General features: G+C 39.6%; 1 protein-coding gene across 3 annotated transcripts in view; it reads right to left on the reverse strand.

The window, feature by feature from the left end:
* Positions 1-20279, reverse strand: part of FLT1 (fms related receptor tyrosine kinase 1) — a 192028-nt gene that overhangs the window by 121956 nt on the left and 49793 nt on the right. For all 3 annotated transcript variants that reach the window (XM_036456250.2, XM_045588476.1, XM_036456252.2), the window contains exons 4-10: positions 16468-16592; positions 12572-12734; positions 12332-12468; positions 9675-9849; positions 8601-8718; positions 6591-6760; positions 6016-6175 (exon numbers count right to left, since the gene is read on the reverse strand). In XM_036456250.2, coding sequence (XP_036312143.1) covers positions 6016-6175; positions 6591-6760; positions 8601-8718; positions 9675-9849; positions 12332-12468; positions 12572-12734; positions 16468-16592 — 1048 coding nt within the window. The remainder of the gene's footprint in view (positions 1-6015; positions 6176-6590; positions 6761-8600; positions 8719-9674; positions 9850-12331; positions 12469-12571; positions 12735-16467; positions 16593-20279) is intronic.

Raw genomic sequence — 20279 nt, forward strand, 5'->3', positions numbered from 1 at the left:
CTAATCTTGAGAAGCTCCACTGAATTTTGCTAAAAACATTCCTATAAAAGCCACCCAGCATAGCCTTCCTATTACTCAGCCTTTTAGTTTAACTTAAACACACAATGAAATATTTGATAGTAACTAGAGGAGACAGTTAAATCACAAGAAACAATTACTTATCAAACTCATGGTATAGCTATGAAGAGTGGGGAAAATGAAAATCTCACAAAGCATAGAAAAATGACAAAGGAGCATCTGGCAAGTGAACTCGTGCTCAGTTCTCAGGACTTTGTAGGAAATATTAATAAGGGCTGTTGTCTGAACACTCACACTGGGCAGCATGCACTTCCTCGTCCAGTAATTACATACCAGAAAATACAAAGTTTCTCATTAGTAAGTGAACATTCACTTTTGGCTGATGATGAAAGCCTCCTGTAGAAGATGGCAAGATTTGCTGGATTGTTTGTTCAAGCTCAAAGTCCTGCTCAAGTGGTCTTTGGTCAAGTGATCTTTATTGCCCCCATTTTGATTCAAGGTTGTATGTGTGGCAAATTAAAATTTTCTGTAGCATACCTAGTTTGGATCTGTCTACCCATACACACACTACACAGTATATGTCAAGAGACATGGATACAAATTGTATATATACTTAAGAGGACTATAATAAATATTAAAATATGGGGCCTGGCCACCATGGCTCAGTGGTTGAGCATCGACCTATGAACCAGGAGGTCATGGTTCAATGCCCAGTCAGGGCACATGCCAGGGTTGCGGGCTCGATCCCCAGTGGGGGGCATGCAAGAGGCAGCTGATCAACGATTCTCTCTCATCATTGATGTTTCTATGTCTCTCTCTTTCTCCCTTTCCCTTCCTCTCTGAAATATATATATTTTAAAAGATGAAAACATGGGGTATGTAACCATACTTTCAAAAGAAGAGGCTCTCGGATATTTGACCTACAGTTAGCCCCCAGGAAATGTTCACTTTTTCATGTTTAAATGATTAAAACTTTTATTTTGTAGATAGGAAGTTTAATACAGGACATAAAACTGTTTCAGCATAAAAATAATAGCCATTCATGCTGGCAATCAATTAAATATGGGTCCTTGAGTACATTTCTAATTAAGTACCATTAACAATTGCTGTCTTCGTCCTGTTAATTTTACATACCCCACTGATGCACAAAACTGTGTTTTGTCCAAATGATCTACCCTCAACACATCCCTAATGACTCAGGCCTTCCTTTTTTTGCCAATTTGCTGACGTAAACAGTAGAGAAATGCAATTAGGCGAGTCCATCTCAGAGTTTCTAGATGCCTCTGCCTTCTCTTATTTTGTAGGTCACCTCTACAATACATCCCCCCAACACCCTAGCAAACCACACTTAGTTCTGGAATGGTCAGCTTTCTCTAGACTCCTCAAGGACTCTACTGCTTGGGCATATGAAGAGTGTTTTAGAAAGGGGACATCCAAATTATAACAAATATAATATTCTGTTAACGTAGGTCCAGGTCTGGCCTAAGTTAGAGTTTTGAAAGCAGTTCCTTGAGATTCCATGGGTATATGTTAGGGTTTTCTTAGAAAATCCACCATTTTAGCTAAGAAATTCAAGAAATAATACTCTACTCTCTCTCCACATCCTTTGAATGAGAATCCTATGATATTTTCTGAAGGGGTTCCTTGGCAAAAGACCAAATAAAGCAAGCAAAATGTGGGGCTAACCAGGAAAGAATGCTTATGTGTTCTTGTGTGTGGTATAGGACAGGTTGGCACTGAAGAAAATATAGGTCGACATAAATGGCTGAGGAGCTGCTCTATTTCATTCCTTGAAGGGTAATTATTGACATTATAATTACAGAGTAAGTTCTAAACCACAGAATACAGACTTGCATGTAAGACTCCTCTTACAACTATTTTACTTTCACAAATTGATTTTTTTCCATTAATTTTGCACTGATCCTCAGAGTTAATCCTCAGGTCAAATCGCTTTTTAATTTATAGGAAGCAGAAGGGAACTATCAGTGTGCAACAAGCAGGAAATTATTCCAAGCTATTTTTGAAAAATGAAAATATAATTTGAAGTGATTTTCCCATCCCACTCATTAATAGCTGTCTAAATATATAAAAGCCTAAGTGACCCATACGATTGAATGACTGAAACAACCGGATGGCCAGCGGTAGCTATGATGCACACTGATCCAGACCTTGCTTCTAGGGCTCCGACAGCCCCAAATCTAGTTTACCTGCATCCTGGACCCAGACAGGAGAGAGAAGGGAGCCCAATTCCTCGTGGAATCAGCCGTGCCTTAGCTTGCTGCTGGGGCCAACTTCCCATGGTCCCTACCTCAAGCTGGCCCCCACCAAAAGGCCCTCAATAGTTGGGGGGAAGGGGCTGGCTAAACTCCTGCAGTCCCTCCCACCAGCAGGCTGGCCTCCCCAATAGGCCCCAATCACCAAGGGAACCCACTCATGTACAAATTAATGCACTAGGCTTCTAGTTTATTAGAAGAAAGGGGAAGCATGGTGGTTACACTTACAGAAAGGGAAATTGAAGCACAGACTGAGTAACCAGCCAGGGGGACCCAGAAGTCAGGGCCTTGCCAAAAATAGAACCCATTTCTTTGATTCTCAGGTCTGTGACCCTGATACTATGGTGGAGATATTCTGCAAGGCCATATAGATAGAATAAGTAATCACTAAACATGTTTCATCTTATATGACTAAAGCATAAATGTTGAAAACAAATTGTGTATTTTTTGTTTTGCACATGGTTGGTAAGCAATAAATATCTGTGTAATAAGCAGATGGTTGACAGTGTATTTACCTTGAGTACCAATAATTTGAAAAATGCATGTATAAGAAGTGAGCAGTGTTAACACAGAAGGACCAGAAGTTTCTTGTTACATATTTTTACTGATCTTCACAGATGAAGAAAATGAGATTTTCACAAAGAACCCAATGTATCTACCATTTTTTTCCATTAAAGGACAGCAACATGTATGTGCTGCAATGCTATTTATTATCATCTATCTTGAAATTATTTGTGTTCATTAGATGGAGGGAGAGAATTAAAGCAGTCTATGATCTAAGAATGTGTGCTCTAAAAACAAAACATAAAAAAATGAAACAAAATGTACTGATGAAGGGCTGCAGGCCTTAACCCTCCCTATGTAAAAGGCCCAACAATCACTCAATATTTTAAAAAGACAGCCAGGTAGATGGAGAGGTGATCACATTCCCGGAGACTCCCAGGAAGGATGGCCCAGCAGAAGCTGACTCACCACCCTCCTGCTCGGGGCATGGACGACTTGTCTTGCAGACAGCTGTCAGTCACTACCAGAGGGGCTTCTTGGCTTTTGTGTGCATGTGAGTAAAAGCAGTCTTTCAACATCTTAGATTCTTCCTGAGAAAACGTGCAGTTCAAATCTGGAGTTAATATACCAAGACTATCTTTCCCCCATTCCCTCATGGGCTCCTCAAATCCATCTTTTCTGGCTCTTCCCTCCAGCACAGTTACGGTTCCTGTAGAGACCGATCTCCTTGCAGTGGGCAACCTTATCCAAACAGTATTTCCCTAGCCGGTACTAGCATCGTGGCAAAGCTCACCAAGGACTACAAGACGAAGACAAGCTCACTGCACGCACAATTTTGCAGTCTTACTTAGTTCAAAAGCCAGGGGGAGGTAAGGTTCTAGAACTCTAATGGGAACTCCCAGGGAGGAGTCAGCTCTCTTATGACCCACTATGCCCCACCCCAGTCATAGCCAACCCACAGGCCAAAACCACTTCCCTCCCATGACTGGAAACAAGCAAAGGGGACAGGTCACACAAACTGGAAGAGGGACTTCATCCCCTCATTACACACTTTTATTTGTTCTTACTTTTACTTTGGCTTAACATCTGTATTTCCTTCCTTTTTCTTCTTCTGAAAAGTCATGTCATATTTTCCTCAATTCTACAACTGAGACCCGCTAAATTTTATTTCTAGAGCACAACAAAATTACATTTTACTTTCCACAGTTTGCGTTCACTTCTCAGAAATGTTAGGCGAAAATTCTCACTGTTGTGAAATTAGTCCTACAGTTCTTTCAAAGTTTCTTACAAGTTTTGGGGTCTTATTTAACCCCAAATGCTAGCAGTAATTACAACCTGCATTTATTTGGCTTTCTTTACCTTTCTCAAATGTAGGGTGTCTCAAAAAAATGTATACAGACTTTGCATGATTATAAAGGCAGTGTTTATTAAAATATATTTCATTTTCAAAATTGAGCTATCAGCTGTTAAGTGCTTTGGGATACCATGTATATTACTTCATTTGACCCTTATGTTCTCCCTATCAAGTGTGTATAATTATCTTTATTTTATATGAACAAAAGCTGTGAACTATAAACATGTGAAAGGTACTACAGGCTTCATGCATGCCACTGAGGCTCATGTACATGCTGACCTGGAGCAAACTTAGGGATGTCTACTTAAAGTCTCTGCAGGTTTCTGAGGATGAGAAAAATCCAAAATTCCACTTCATTCAGTGTTAATAACTTACATTCATGTTATTAAAAACTCAAAAGAAATATTCTAGTTCTGCTACTTTACCACCCAAATATGCAGAAAAGTAAAAGGGAGAAAGATTCTTCTCAGCTCATCAGGTATGAGTTTAAAAGTAACCACTTTTTCCTCCTCTCTTTTATTCTTCATGTTTTATAGGAACAAATTTTAGGTGAATCCCAAACCACAATGTCATTCAGTTAATACATAGCTCAGCAGTTTACCACATTTGCTTTTTTAAAAGGAGGAATCTAGAAAATAAAAAAGAGCCACTTCTATCTGTTTATGGTAGGGTTATGTCTTGTTTGCTTTTTATCAAGCTAAATTTTCTAATAGCAATTCTCTCAAACATTCTGCAAGTGGAATTAAAAACTATAAAGGAAATATTTGGCATAATGACAATTATTGGGCGATCTCAATAATATCATTTTGTTTTACCTATCAATTCTATACCTGTTCACCAAATTAGTCCCATGAACTATCATTTGTACCATTGCTCTAAACCCGTGGTCGGCAAACTGCGGCTCAAGAGCCACATGCGGCTCTTTGGCCACTTGAGTGTGGCTCTTTCACAAAATACCACAGCCTGGGCGAGTCTATTTTGAAGAAGTGATGTTAGAAGAAGTTTAAGTTTTAAAAATTTGGCTCTCAAAAGAAATTTCAATAGTTGTACTGTTGATATTTGGCTCTGTTGACTAATGAGTTTGCCGACCACTGCTCTAAAACAAACAGAAATGGAAAAAAAGCAGCCAGGACTCAGTCACACACTAGGTCAAGGGGACGCTGCAGAGTTAACAGAGGCTGGGGATGTACTCATTCAGCAAATATGCTTTGGTATCTACTGTGTGCCAGGCTCTAAGATGCAGAGGTGCTCTCCATCAGTTTAGAGCTGTGGAGCTGACAATGTGTGCACATGGTGCCTGGCAGTGGTGTACACAAAGCGCCATTATGATGGGGACGGAGAGAGGAGTCAGAATGAGGTAGTTAGGAGGCTTCACAGAGAAGGCGACATAAGCCTTGGAGGATAAAGGATGACTTCTCAGGAAATAGAAAATGGGTAGAAGCGCCTTTCAGACAAGTGGAAAGTATGAGCAAAGACTATGAACAGTGGTGATGTTCACGTTGGGAAGATCTCATGTGATAGCCAATGGTTAGAAGGTGAGAACGGGGAAGATCAGTGGTGGAGCCAAAGTCCGGAGTTCTCCACTGGAAAACAAGAGACTGGCGTTCTAACTGAATCCTAAACAATGGCTCACAGGTGACCTTAATTCTGTCCCTGTGCTCCTGAAACCAGAAACCAGAGAGAAAAATTAGAAACGGGTAAGAAAGAAGAATAGATATTGCCTACATCTTCCCGAGGCAAGCAAAGTCTTTGTCCTCGATATATTGTACATCCTCTCTGCAAACTCCCATCAGTTTTCATTAAAGAATCTTGAGTCCATGTGACCAAAAGTATATAAAAGGTATTCAAGAAACGATCTGTCCCTACCTTGCTTTTGAATGATTATGGTTACAGGGACGCCAGAGCCACTTGATCGTAGGTTGAGGAATACCGTAAACGGTGCAGGTCAGGATTTGTCTGCTGCCAAGTGGATAGAGAATTGGTTCTGGGAATGGTGACACAGCCTTTTCATAAATCTGGGGTTTCACTGGAAAGGAGAAGAACAGGACAGAAGTCAAGAGCTGTTCTATTGCCTTCCTGGGCCACAACCAGAAGGACCACGTTGTCACTGGTTTTGATGTTAGGAATTCAAAACATGAGCAAAAAAACAAAGAAACTCTCATATTTGTCATTATAATACCAATTTCTTAAAGCAGAAATGTTTTGAGAACATTAGAAAAATTAATCCCATGGTAGATATGATTATGATAGTAATAGGCCGTATTATTATGGAAGTGAACAAAGTATATATGAAATAGCTATTATGGGTGTGTAGGTGGTTTTTAAAATAATTACTTAAAATTTTGTTTTCTTTGATGTTGTTATACTGACTTTTCATTTACAAAATTTTCATTAATTTTACTCCTACCAAAATCAGGACAAAGTCTGAACAGTAAACTTACCGTTTACGATGAGAGTGGTTGTGAGGTTTTTAACCACGTTTGACTGGTTTATGTTCAGCAAGACTGTGTAATTCCCTGTGTCCTCAGCAGCTACATCTTTAATAATTAATGAATAGGCATGAACAAAATAGCGAGCAGATTTCTCCGTGAGAGGTAACCCATCTTTTAGCCTGTGGTTAAACGGATGATCAGTAAGTCTACAAGATCACACTGCCATTTACATTTGTGAACTCAAATTTATGCATTTCAAGCCTTTGATTCTCAGCATTCATTTAAAAAAAAACTTAGATACTAACTTTTCAGTAAAACCAGGTATAATTTTTATTCTTTTTTTTTTTAGATTTTTAATCGAATTTTAGAGTGAGAGAAAGGGAGAGAGAGAAAAATTAATATGAGAACAAAAATATTGTTCTGCACTCCCCCACTGAGGATCTAGCCCCAAACCCTGGGCATGTGCCCTGACTGGGAATCTAACGCAACTTTTGGTGCCTAGGACGACTCCCAACCAACTGAGCCAGAGCCAGGTATAATTTTTATCTGGGAAACACTTCATATTTATTGGCAAAGAGAAATAAGTGAGCTGAGGGAGACAGAGAAATTAAGTAGTAACCCAGAAGCACTGGGCGATTCCCTCCAAGATATTTTCCATGAGGTTCCACCAGCAATACAAGGGCCATTGTAAGTCAGATCAACTAGATCACTTCTCCAGATAAAAATAAAAATAGAATTTTCTATTGTGATCTCATGTGGAGTTCTTATTAGCTATATAAATGGTCACAGCAGTTGTCCCTTTCAAAAACTATAGAGAAATCAAGTTTATCAAGATTTTCCCCCTGAAGAATAGTTAGGCACAAAACTCATAAAAAAAAGATATAAACTTTTTAAAAACTTTAACTTTAAATATAGAATTGATGCCTTGATAGCATGCAGCTTCCTACAGCACTGAGATCCAGGAGGCCTGAGCGGGCCTGGCTCAGCCACTGCACTTGAGCACCTGACATGCCTGTGCAAGCCTCGGTTTCTCCAAGTTTTCAGTAGAATTTCTAAAAAATCTCTTCTAACTTTAAAATCCTGTAACTTCATTAAACTGCAAGGTTTTTAAAATGAGCAGTTTTTAACCCATTAGGAGTGTATTGTGTTCTGTGTAAAGGTATATAATATTGGGAGTGGTTTTACTTCCTATCCATGCATGTACCACACAGGCCTGCAACAAATTCCTGTCACTAATCGGTCTCAGTTCCAAAGCACTTAAAGTAACTATGCTCTGTTTTGTGATTACAAATATCATCTTAGTATTACTTTAAGGTATTTCCTATTAACAAGTCAGTATTTTTAAAAATGGGTTGATTTTTCTCTTTTGTATTAGGTCCTTGCTACTTAGTGACTGAAAAAAAAACAAAAACAAACAAACAAAAAAAAAAACACAAAAAAACCAAACCTGCTTAAGAAGTTTCTGAATATGCAAACTTTGAGCCAAAAAAAACTTAATTAGTTCAAGTAGGTGCATTTGTCCACTCTTACAATGGAATAAGTCTTGACTTTATTAATGTTTGTTTGATTTTAAAACAAGACTGGTACTTTCACCCAGCTGTATATAAAATAATTATTTTCAGATAATAAAAGAATTATTATCCTTGTCATAAGGGTCCACTTCTCCAGGGTTAATAGAGCATGTTATTTATTCACAAGGCTTCCTAGTCATTGCCAACACGTTCCACTCAGAGGATGTTGACATCATAGAAAGGTTTAGAGATGCAGAAATGTAGTCAGAGTGAATGAGTGCCTGAACTGCAATGAGCACCCAAAAGACCCTAATCCCGCTCCGTCCTGGCACAGGACTGTTCCTCCCTCAGCCCTCCCCGCCTACAAGCCTACAACACGGTTCTCAGCTCTCCACTGCTGTCTGGGGAACTTATCTTGGTTATTTTTAGGGAATAAAGCCAGTGAGCTCCTGCATTTTCAGACTTACAACCTTGTCATGAACTGATAGAAAAATAATTTCAGTCCTACCATGCCACTTCCGGTGGGGGAAATGCCCTCACTTTCATCGCTAGCCGGTAAGACTTCTTGCCAGCTACAGTTTCAAGCACCGGCTGTTTTCGATGTTTCATGCTGATGAATGGTTCATCTTTGAAAGGAGAAATTACCAATATATTAGAAAAGGCTATATTTATGTAAACAAAGCAAAAACAAAAACACTAACTCACTCCCTCATTAAAGGAGGGTCTAAGCAATGAATAAAAATACAGCTGAATTATGGTCAAGCCTATCAATGAGCCCAAATAGTGATCAATGAATAAAACTTAAAAGTACCCTAACTGGTGAAAAACTTTCAAATCAAGCGGTTGCAAGTTCCAGAAGTATAAAAGCAATGTCAGGCCAACAGAAAGTGGCCTTAGGTATCTATATCACAATAACAAAAAATTAAAGGTACTTCTAAACATCTCCCCAGCCATGAATACACTGAGAGAAAGTTGCTCCATGCACCCTAAAACAGCTAATCTGATATGAAAAACCAACTGGAGAAAGTAAAATGAGTATCAAAGGCATTGACAGAATTTTCCCCTAGTTTCTGCTCCTCATACTGTTTTTCGTTCCCACACTGGGGATGAATAAGGCTTTTGAGGGTTCTAAAGAGGATTAAGTATTTTCTTAAAAGAATTTGCCTATTGTAATTGATTTAAAAAATTGAGATTTCTTGAGAGTAAAACCAGGGATAAATGAGCATAAATTCTAAATAATTTACCGACCATATTTTTATTTCTCTAAATCACAGTAATACCTTAGAAATTTCCCCCTGAAAATAAAGTTAAAAATTATCCTATTTTTCTGTTTTGTTTATAAGGAACATTAAATAAAGGATTTCCTATAGATTTTAATGTGACCTAATTGAGTTATTAATAACCACAACAAATTTGTAAGGAAAAGATTCTCTGTTCTATTCAAAACCATTTAGAGAGCACTTGGTGTGGTCTGCTTTTTGGCAGGGGGAAGAGGAGAACAATGTTGCAAAAAGAAATTTACTTGGTGTCTAGAACCCTCCCCCAAAGCACAATGACCAGAAGAAGAGCTTGAGCTGCTTACCATATACACGCACTGAGGTGTTCGCAGATCTGAAGGATGGGCCACTTGTCACATGACAGGCATAAATGCCGCTGTCTTTGCTCTGCACTTTGTTAATAGTAAGAACACTGTAGAATATATTGTAATGGGGATTGCTTTGGTCAAATCGACGTCTTATAGAGGCACTCTTATTTGTCTAGAAATAAAATGTATAACAAATTAGAAGTAGTAATTGTTCACGCTTAAAGTGGTAGCACTTCTTGGATTATTACCGAGATCAACATTTGATGTTGAGAAGCAAACCCACCTGGAGCAAAAGGTTTGGAAATTACATCTCTGTCTGGATATTTCAAGTATGCACACAGTGGAATTTTTTGAGGACTTCCTCTTCTTCAGATGGACTTGCACATACATCATCTCAATCGTTTCTCACCACTACCCAGTCAGACTGGCAGGGTTATTGTCCTTTTACAGATGCATAATGAAGTGTCAAAGACACCAGCCAGAGAAGGCAAAAGTAGGTCTTTGAGCAGAAATCTAGTCTCACCTCCAGTACACACACCTCTCTAAACAGTAACGTATTCTCTAGGCATATATCTCACGCACAAACGCAGGCAATATCCTTAGCATCTGAATTAATGACGGTGTTTTTCTTAATAAATCACCGTGTGAGTTTTCTTCTGCTTCCTTACTTGAATTGAAGGAAAAGATAGCGAGTCCTGGCCACACCTATTAAGGTGTAACACTTCCAGCTTCATTATTTCACCATCTGAACAATGCTTGCCCATTTCTGCTAAATCACACCAAATAGATCAGGGGACATACAAAACCTCACTCGGAGGGTGCTGTCCCATGTTTGCTTTCAGGGGAGACCGAGAGCAGGCCGAGAGTCTGCGCTGTGACCTGGCCACAGTGACTGCTCTGGCTTTGAGAAGATGAGATCACATTGCCTTTTCCTTTCATTCTTTCTTTCTTTCTTTCTTTCTTTCTTTCTTCTTCTTTTTTTTTTTTTTTCTTTTCATTTTATAGCACATAATATGTTATTTCCTTCTCTCAATTCTTCCTCATGAGGGGGCATGGAAAAAAGTCTTTGGAAACTGTCCAGAACCGATCTTTGAGTCTTGAACTTGTCTCCTCTGTGCCATGTTTAATAATTTCTACCTACCTATCCTTTTATTGCCTTGTTGGAACAGATATACATTTAACTCATGTTCTTCATTCTCTACAGTAACTAGAGAGAAAATATCGCTCTTCAACATTAAAAATCTTCTGAACTAACAGATTGAGGGGCTTTCAGCAACTTCAGTAATGGAGCTATTACTCTCCCTTTGAGAATATGTTCCTTTCCAAGTCTGAGTACCATCGATGTCATTTCTGCCTTGGAAAACAGCTGACCCTGTATTTCAGAACTGAGTTGTACAGTACTGAACAGGCAGCTATTTAAGTTAAAAAGTAAACAAAACAAAAAATTCAGCTCCTCAGTCACACCAGCCATATTCTGAGTGCTCATAACCGTATGTGGCTAGTGGTTACTGTCTAGGATACAGAGATATAAAATATTTCCATCACAGGAAGTTCTACTGGACGGTGCCATTTTAGAAGGTTATTGTCTTTAAAAAGATGTACCATCACTCTCTTACTTAGAGTGGTAACACTAACAGGATAAAAGTTTCTTCCCTCTTGGCATTTACTCAGAACAGTTGATTGATCAAGAATATTTGATTTCTATTAAAACCCAGAAAATATTGCTACAAGTCGTAGCATTTCTATTTAAATGAAACAATACCATTTTCTAGAAAATTCTTAGACTAATGTATCCTTAATGTGTTCCTATAGGGCACTTGTTATACCTTTTTATTGCTAAGTTATTCAATTTCCATGGCAAGAAATGCTGATGAAAAGCAATAGCTTGGGGCTGATGCATTAAACTTTCGCATATAATTTAATCATAAATGAACTTAGTGATTGGGTGATCTGAATAGCATAACAGATGACTGTACTTGGGATATGCCACATAACTCATACTGATACATAAGAAATGGAGGCTGGACCTACTGTCAAACATTTCTGAATAGTTTATCATAGGTTCTCCATCTACACATTTTAAAAATAATTGTTTGCAAGGATGTTTAACTTGTGTAAGGGAACCCAACTCAGTCTTCATTCTTCTCATTTTTCTGAAGGACAGAATTGCTCTTTGTCACTTAACAAATGGAGCACTGGATGGCTGGGTTGTATTATCTTTTCCAAACATGCTCCAATCAGGAGCCTGACTGTCTGCGTTATCTTAAATTAATGCACCGACAACTTTTTGTTTTGTTGTTACAAAAGATAGTCCCTGCCTGGCATTAGTGATAAATTTCTCTCTCATCTCTAAATCCTAGAGAATGGTTTCCAGGATGAAACAATCCCTTTTTCCACTCAGAATCATGCAATAGAAATACCAGTCTATACACTTCAAAACAAAAACCACTGGACATCAAAAGACCATATCTATGCCTACCAGATTCATGAAATGCCAGGCAAGGAAAACACTCACCAAACCCAAAGCTTCTTTATTGACTCAAACTGCCATAGGAGTCAAATATTCTGATTTTCCCATTGCAAAAACACAGTGGCATTCACTTACTAAAAATAAATCCCATCCTACAGAAGAAATAGAAAAAGTGGTCACTCACTTCACCAGGGTAAGTCCAGTTTATTTGAACTCTTGTATTGAAGGATGCAGTGACAGTACAGTTGAGGGTCAGAGTTTGACCTCTAAGTAACTTGACAGGGCCTGGTGTGCTCATTTGGACATCTAAGATTGTAGTGCCTGCAAGTATAAGAAATAACATTTTAAAAAATCAAGGTGTCATTAAGCAGATTAAACCCTTGAGCGTTCTTGTTTATGTTCACGCCTTTGGCACATCACTTACTTTGTCGATATGTGAGATAGTGTGTCTGGTACAAATGTCCGTTGACTGTTGCCTCACAGGTCAGAAGGCCTATTTCTTTGTATGTTGCATTTGAAATTAAAAAGCCCTTCCTACTGTCCCAGATTATTCTTTCTCCATCAGGGATCAGAATCTGAAATGGAACCTGAAAAGGAAGGAACAAGCTTTAATAAAATCATATTGACACTGTGGCTGTAGTGCTTACCAGTAGGTTTTGAAAACATAATTTTCATCTAAAATACAAATAGCACAGGTAAAAAAAAAAATCCAGTTTATTATAAATGGGTCTTCAGTTTTCTTTATATGTAGCAACTTATATATTTATTATGATAAATTAGAGTAATTATAATAATTGATTATCAACCTTAGCAACAAGCTGCACCTACCCAGGATGGGCCCAGAGGTCAGGTCAGACTTCTAGTGGGAACCCATGTCTCTTTGGCTTCTGAGAACCTTAGTAATAAGCTGGCCTGATACCCAACAGAGAAACCAATTAGTGTGTTTTTCCACTGGGGCTGCCAGGATATCCTCATGAATGTCTTTATCTGGAACTGTTAACAAGCTGTAAGTAGTCCTTCTATTTTGCATGATTCTCTAGAGGCAACAGTCTTTAAAGGACTGGATCCTTCCAGATCCTCCAAGATTCAGAGCACACACTGGGGTTGTCATTCTGAGAAGGCCAAAGGCACCGACTGCCTCTGGAGGGGACTCCCGCCCCTCCCCAAGGTGAGGCTGCCAACAGGGAAGACAGCTGCCAGCAGATGTGGAGGCCGGCGGCACTGTGATGGCCAGAGTGCTCTCCAACTCTTTGAAGTGCTCCCAAGCCCAGTGAGTCCAAATAGAAGAGAAGAATCCAAAATCTGATTTCCCCTTATGCCTTCTTGTAGGCCCCAAGGACTTCATTTTGAAAGACTATAGTATAAACAGTCTGCCTTGGGATTAGACATTTTAAAGGATCAGTGATCCACAGAAAGGCCCAGCCCAGTCCCCCGATGCCAGGTTGCCAACCCCGGGCAGGGGCAGTGCCTACCTCTGACTGCCACTATTATTGTCCCAACTTGGAAAAGGGAAAACAACAGATTACCTAAAGGAAAGGCCAAACAGCCAGGAAGAAGTTTCTAATCTTTTCTATCTTCTTTTAAAAAGTGTACCTTACATCACTCTTCCATTTATCATTTGTTTATATTACTTGTTGAAGAAGCTAATCTGGCTGGAATTTGTGGTCCTGAGGCTGAATATCTATCCCCAAAGTCACCAGTGCCTCTCTCCCAGTGAATGTCTGGATACGCAAGTGTGTTACCTGAGTGTTACTTGGGTTTAAAATCAATGACATCCTGCTTATGAAGAACTGAGAGAGACTGAAGGGTGCATTTCATGTTTTAGTAAATCAGGATCCCTCTGCAAACTGAGGGATGCTTTGCATTCAGGGGGGGGGGGGGGGGGGGGGGGGGGGGGAACCAATATTCTAACTTAGTGCAAACTATGAAGGAAAAATATCAGAAAAAAATTAAGTCAGGGATTGAAATCATGATGGTTTAATAATATGTGAAAATGTGCTGAATCTGAAAGATGGATTGCTGACAGATTTCCTCAGCACAGCTTAAATACAGTAAAATTCCCTCTAAGGTGTTTATCTTATTCCAATCTATCCATTACTGCCACCAGTAGGGTTTCATTGACAAATTACTTTATTTCTAGCTGTCAAGAGCTAAAATAGCAAAAGATTATGTGGCTCATCAGCTGCGGCAGTGGCTGCTCATATTATAGAGGCAGGAGAATGGGGCCTTGAAAGAAAGGACTGACAGGGAGGCCTGTCTCCAGCAGGTGATGGCTCTGAAAAAGGAGACACAGGAAAGGAGAGGGAGCGGGTGGTAAGTGGAAGAAAAGGCCCAATAGGAGAAATGGAAGGGACCTTATATTAATTTCATGTCAATATATATGTAATAGGTTAGATCACATGTGTCAAACACAAGGCCCGCGGGCCAAATCCGTCCCGCCAGGCCTTGCAATGTGGCCCGCACCGCGCTGTCATCACTGCACTCTGCTGTGTTTCCATCACAATGACAGTTTATGACTGTTCAGTAAACCATTCGGCCCGCGATTTAGGCTGGATTTTAGATTTTGGCCCCTTCTCTGATTGAGTTCGACACCCCTAGGTTAGATCATTTTCAGTAAACATGTGTCAAACTAGAATTTTCGTTAGAGCTTCTCTCTCTCTCTCTCTCTCTCTCTCTCTCTCTCTCTCTCTCTCTCTCTCCCTCCCTCCCTCCCTCCCTCCCTCCCTCTCTCTCCCTCTCTCTTATTGATCTTAGGTAAAAAAATAGAGTAAATAAAATTTTACATGTGGAAATTTGGGAATGTTCCTTGCAGCAGATCTGCATTAGGGTAAAAAACAGGAGGCTTGCATGAAACAGAGAAGTTTCATATCAATCACATAGCAATTGACATATCAGACTAAGAGGAGTAATGCCATCTATTGAAAACACAACTTGATAGTAATCCAGTATTGAGTATTAAATAATACAATTGCTCACCCTTGATTAGGGCTTACGTGCACCTGGCATTGTTCCACGTACTTTCCTTAGATGATCTCACTTGGCCTTCCTAACAGCCATGTGAGGCGGGTGCTGCTGCAATTGCTCCCATCTCTAAAACGAGGACACTGGGGTAGAGCGAGGGTTGGTCACCTGCCAGCCTGTCCAGCAGGTGAGGGCAGAGTGTGGTAAGAAGCCATGCAGGGAGGCCTGGGACTTTGTTCTTAACCACACGGAGCTTCCTCCAGTGCCCATGAGGCAGTTACAGCAAGGGCGCTGAAGAAGTCTGGATAGGGGTCCCTTACTCTCAGGTTTTTTTTTAAGGCCAATGGAGTTAGACTCCTCTGCTAATTCCAAACCTGACACACAAGGATTTTATATTTTCTGGCAACAATGCACAGATATAATAGAAGCCCAAACCTGTCTCTGATGGACTGTAATGAAGGCTTAAATGAACAACATAGGAGAGTGAATGCAAAGGAAGACAACAGGGAGATAGATACCTCATCACATCTCAGTACCCAATGTCCCTAGGGGATACTGCAAATTACCCTAAACTTCTCCAATTGACCATCACCACACACCCACCCTGAGTAACTACTATGTGGTGAGACATCCTTAACTTTTTCTCTTAAAGCTCTAAGCTCTCCGGATCCACTAGTTGTTTTTTTTTCTTTTCTTTTCTTGTTTTTTTCTTCTCTTCTTAGTATAGTAGCTGTTATTCAATTCTTAGTCTTAGTGTGTTCCTAAACTCCTAGCTGGTGAATTCATGGGACTGCCACAGTTAAGCATTTGTTTTTATTAATTTTGACCTTAAATCTTTTTTTCTTATCCTCATGAACATCTTATAGCACAATAGGAAGAAAAATCTCATTTATAACATTATTTTCCTGCCCCCTCACTACCCCCAAGAGGCTACGTTTGGATGCCCAGCAGGAACAAAGCCTTTTGTTACCAAGTATTTCCTGACTCAGGCCAAAGGTGGGAGCTGGGTGGGCGCCTGCCTCACAGAACTGTCTTTAACGAAAATCTGCGAATCATTTGTGTAAGCAATAGAATTGCTTTTTCTCACCTTTGCAGATACTTGGATTTGTGGCAAATACAAAATTTTTCATGATTTTAGTTCTTTCATTATTCACATTGATTTATGTTTAAGACATGATAATTTTATTCCATTTAAATACATGCATGGTATAACATGTAGTACTCATGCTATATGGTAAAAGGATGTGATTTAAAAGCCCCACCAAGAAGTCCAACTGTCTATAAGGAAAAAAAAAATCAATTAATTACTATGTTCATTTGCAGTAAAAATATTCTGAGAATAGCGTTGCTTAACTTTACCTTTTTTAAAGTAACAACGATGTCAGGTGACGAAACTCGGCAGGGAATGACTAACGCCCTTCCTTCAGTCATATGTATCGGTTCAGGTAGTTCACTGTGCATTTCCAAGAAAGGTCGACTTGTATCTGAATGAGAAGAAAATGGAGAAATATATGTATACATCAATGATTATGTTACAAACATCTAGACCCCATAGCTGGTGAGGCAATATGGAAGCTGCCACAAAACATCATTCTGTAATGTAATCCACACATTTACATTCTTATTTATTTGTTTATTTATTTTTAATCCACACATTTACATTCCTATTTATTTATTTATTTATTTATCTTTAAACTCAAGTCTTGGCCTTCTGTTAGATTGCCCAGATGACCTAATATGCAATTGTGATGGGGGACTGGTATGGGGAAAAGCTATAAAAATGCAAGTGAAAGAGAAAGGAGAATATTCGGTATAAACTCCTCACCACAGCTATGCTAAGTGCCTCAGGAAGCCCCTCTAGAGCCTCTGTAAGAAGTCAAAGGAAGATGCAATGATCAGCTATCTCTGGAGCACAGAAGACACAGAGATGTTGGGAAGATGTCAAGTTGAAAAGTGATTAGCATTTGAATGACCAAAGCATTGAAGGTTAGGGGGTGCGAAGAGTCTGGAGTAGTGGTGGGGAATACCGCATTAATTCCATACTCTTAGAGTTCTGTGTCTTTGGTATGCACCACTTCTCTACTAACAGAAAATGTGAGCAAGTGCATGGAATGAGGTCAGGAAAGGGCTTTAAATCATCACCAAGATACTATGCCAGTCTCAGAGGCCATTAGGACTCAAGCCACCTGCTTAGCTTCTCTGTAATTCTTCTGGGGACAAGAATGAGCATCAGATTCTATTAGAAACACCCTCACATGTATTCATTCCCTTGCTCTTGGAAATCCACTGACAGTGATCTCTTCAGGAGTTATTGAGTTCCCTTCTTCTCCCCATGGTTTCAGCCTGAGATGCCCAGATGGAAAGAAGGCCTATGTTAGATCTCTCTGTCTGGACCTGAAATGAGTTGAGGAAGCTCATTCTGGATGCTGAGTGAAGAATGAATTGGAGAAACTAGAAGTAAACTGACAGTTTACTTCTCTGGCTACACACTGGTAAGTAGAGAATGGTTGCCTAGGCTCAATGGTGGCTCCAGTGATTGTTATGGGTTGAAGTGTGTTTCTCCCAAATGGTATGTTATAATCTCCGTACTTCAGAATGTAACCTCATTCGGGTCAAATGAAGGTTATTGCCAATGTAATTACTTCATTTAAGTAAAATGGGCCCCTGGCCCAATATAACTGGTGTCCTTACAAAAAGTTGGCCATTGAATGCCATGTGAAGACAAGGGCAGAGACTGGAATGATGAAGCTTTAAGGCAAGGGAAGCCAAGGACAGCCAGCAACCACCAGGAGGTCAGAAGAAGTATGGAAGGATGCTCCCCTTCAGGTTTCAGGGGAACATAGACCAGCCGACTGATAGATCCTCCCTTCCCCCTACTGATGGATGGAGAATGACTTAAACTCCACCTGCAGCCGGACATTCCTGAGCACTGAACCACCAATCAGCACCTGCCAAATACCCTAAGCCTCCGATTCCTAAATCCCTAGGTCCCTAATCCTATGCCGTACATGAAACCACCAATCAGTGTGTGCTGAGTGCCCTAAGCCCCGCCCCTTTCTTTCCTCCCCTTATAAGGTGCCTGAACTCCAGCCCTCTTGCTCTTTCTCCTCTGGAAAGCAGCCGGCAGCGGTACTCTCCTCCAATAAAGCCTGTGTCCTGGCATCCCGCTCTCCAGCCCCTCTATTTCATCTTTCACTAACACCTTGACTTCAGACCTCTAGTCTCTAAAATGTGAGACAATAAATTCCTGTAATTTTAAGAAGGAAAAAAAGTGCCATTGCTGACATTGTGGTAGCCTGCTGAGAAGTCTCCAGCATTCTCCCCAGCATTCTCCTATCACCACACTTCACACACTGACACTGAACTGGCAGTTTATTTCTCTGGCTACACATTGGGTGATGAACTCCTAGAGGAGAGGAAATAGAGGCAAGATTGCTTAATGTGTAGTAAATGAATGAATGAGTGAGCCAATAAATGAACAAAGGGCTGTATGGCCCCATCACTTTATAGATGAGAAAACAGAGGAGTAAACAGATGAAATCAGTTGTGTGGACATGAACAGAGCCAGGCCTGGAAGCCAGTTTCTCCTTGGGCCTAGATCACCAGCCTTCTCTTGAGGGAGGGCTCCCCACAGGAAGGGCTGTATGCGGCAATTGTTTTTCAGAGACAGGGCTGATTTTCACATGTTCCAGGGAAAGTATGTGGCATGCCATACTTTCTAGACTTAGAGGAATTCTGAGAAGAAAACAAGGCAGCTTCAGGTCAGGGCCTTTCAGATGGAAAGCTGGTGATTAGATCATGGTGATTAAAAGCACACACTTTACAATCTGAGTCTGAATCCTGACTCTGCCCCTTACTAGTTGTGAGACTTTGAGTAGATCATTTTATCCTGTATCTCACTCATAAAATCTACTTTAAAGGGTTAGAATGAGGCTTAAACGAATTAATGTATGTGCTTAGAATAGTGCCTGGCAGATTAGCACTATATATGTGTAAGTATTATTATTATGAGAAATTTTAACTTATTGGACAGAGGGGGTTAGGATATATAAAAATCTCAAATTATACTCATGATATTAACTGTTAATTATTAAAAGTTATATTCATTATATTCATATAATGCCACCAAAAAAGACAAAATACATATATTAAAATGTTAATTATTATCTTTGAATAGGGGTTTCATTGGTTATTTTCTCATTTATCTTCTTCTGTATTTGTCAGTTTTTCAAGAATGATTGTGTATTACTTTACAATAACATTTTTGAAAAATATTTTTTTTTATTTTATTTTAGAGAGAGAGGAAGGGAGAGGGAGAGAGAAACATCGAGAGTGAAATATTGACCTATTGTCTCCTGCATGCACCCTACTGGGAATTGAGGCCACAACCTGGACATGTGCCGTGATAAGGAATCGAACCTGCAACCTCTGAGTGCAGAGGATGGCAGCCAGCCAACAGAGCCACGCTGGCCAGGCTATAATAACATTTTCAAGTATTGAATCTAAGTCTCAAATTATAAATCACCATCCATTTTTACTTGAGGAAAAGTATAGAATTTGCATCTGATTTAGTTTTGTCCAATATAATAGGATGAGATATTAGCCATCACGTGTCTGTTTAGGAAAGCTCAGTGTGTGCAATAGCTTATACAGGGAGGAAAAGCTAATTAACAGGGACAAAGATTCATCATCAGCACAAAATTCACCTCCTAAATAAATTTGCTGAGCTAGACAATTGGGTAGAGGCTATTGGTATTTGATCATTCCTTTCCTTCCTCCTGTGAATATATTTTTGTCTCCTTTGTGAGTCCCAAGGTAAACACAAACACCAGAAAATGGTTTAATTCATGTAACTAAACTGTAAATCATTCACATTTAATTAACTGTCTCCTTAAGCAACCATTTTCAACCAAAGACATTGGTATAAAAGTTCTTGCAGGAAATAGTAAACATTAGCATAATCACTTCTAGGCTAATGAATACCAATCCCAAATGAAAATATAAGAGGTTCATTCAATGCACCTTTGCATTTCTTTTTTTCTTTGTCACATAGATCCCCTAAACATTTGAATTTTATTACAGCTATTGCCCTTTAAAATTCAATACCGATTTCAGCACTGGACCCACTGCAATTCTGTTCAAAGATGTCAGAACCAGTGAGTTGGGTTCAT

This window comes from Pipistrellus kuhlii, unplaced genomic scaffold (assembly GCF_014108245.1).
Source record: "Pipistrellus kuhlii isolate mPipKuh1 unplaced genomic scaffold, mPipKuh1.p scaffold_m20_p_3, whole genome shotgun sequence".
Taxonomy (NCBI): Eukaryota; Metazoa; Chordata; class Mammalia; order Chiroptera; family Vespertilionidae; genus Pipistrellus; species Pipistrellus kuhlii.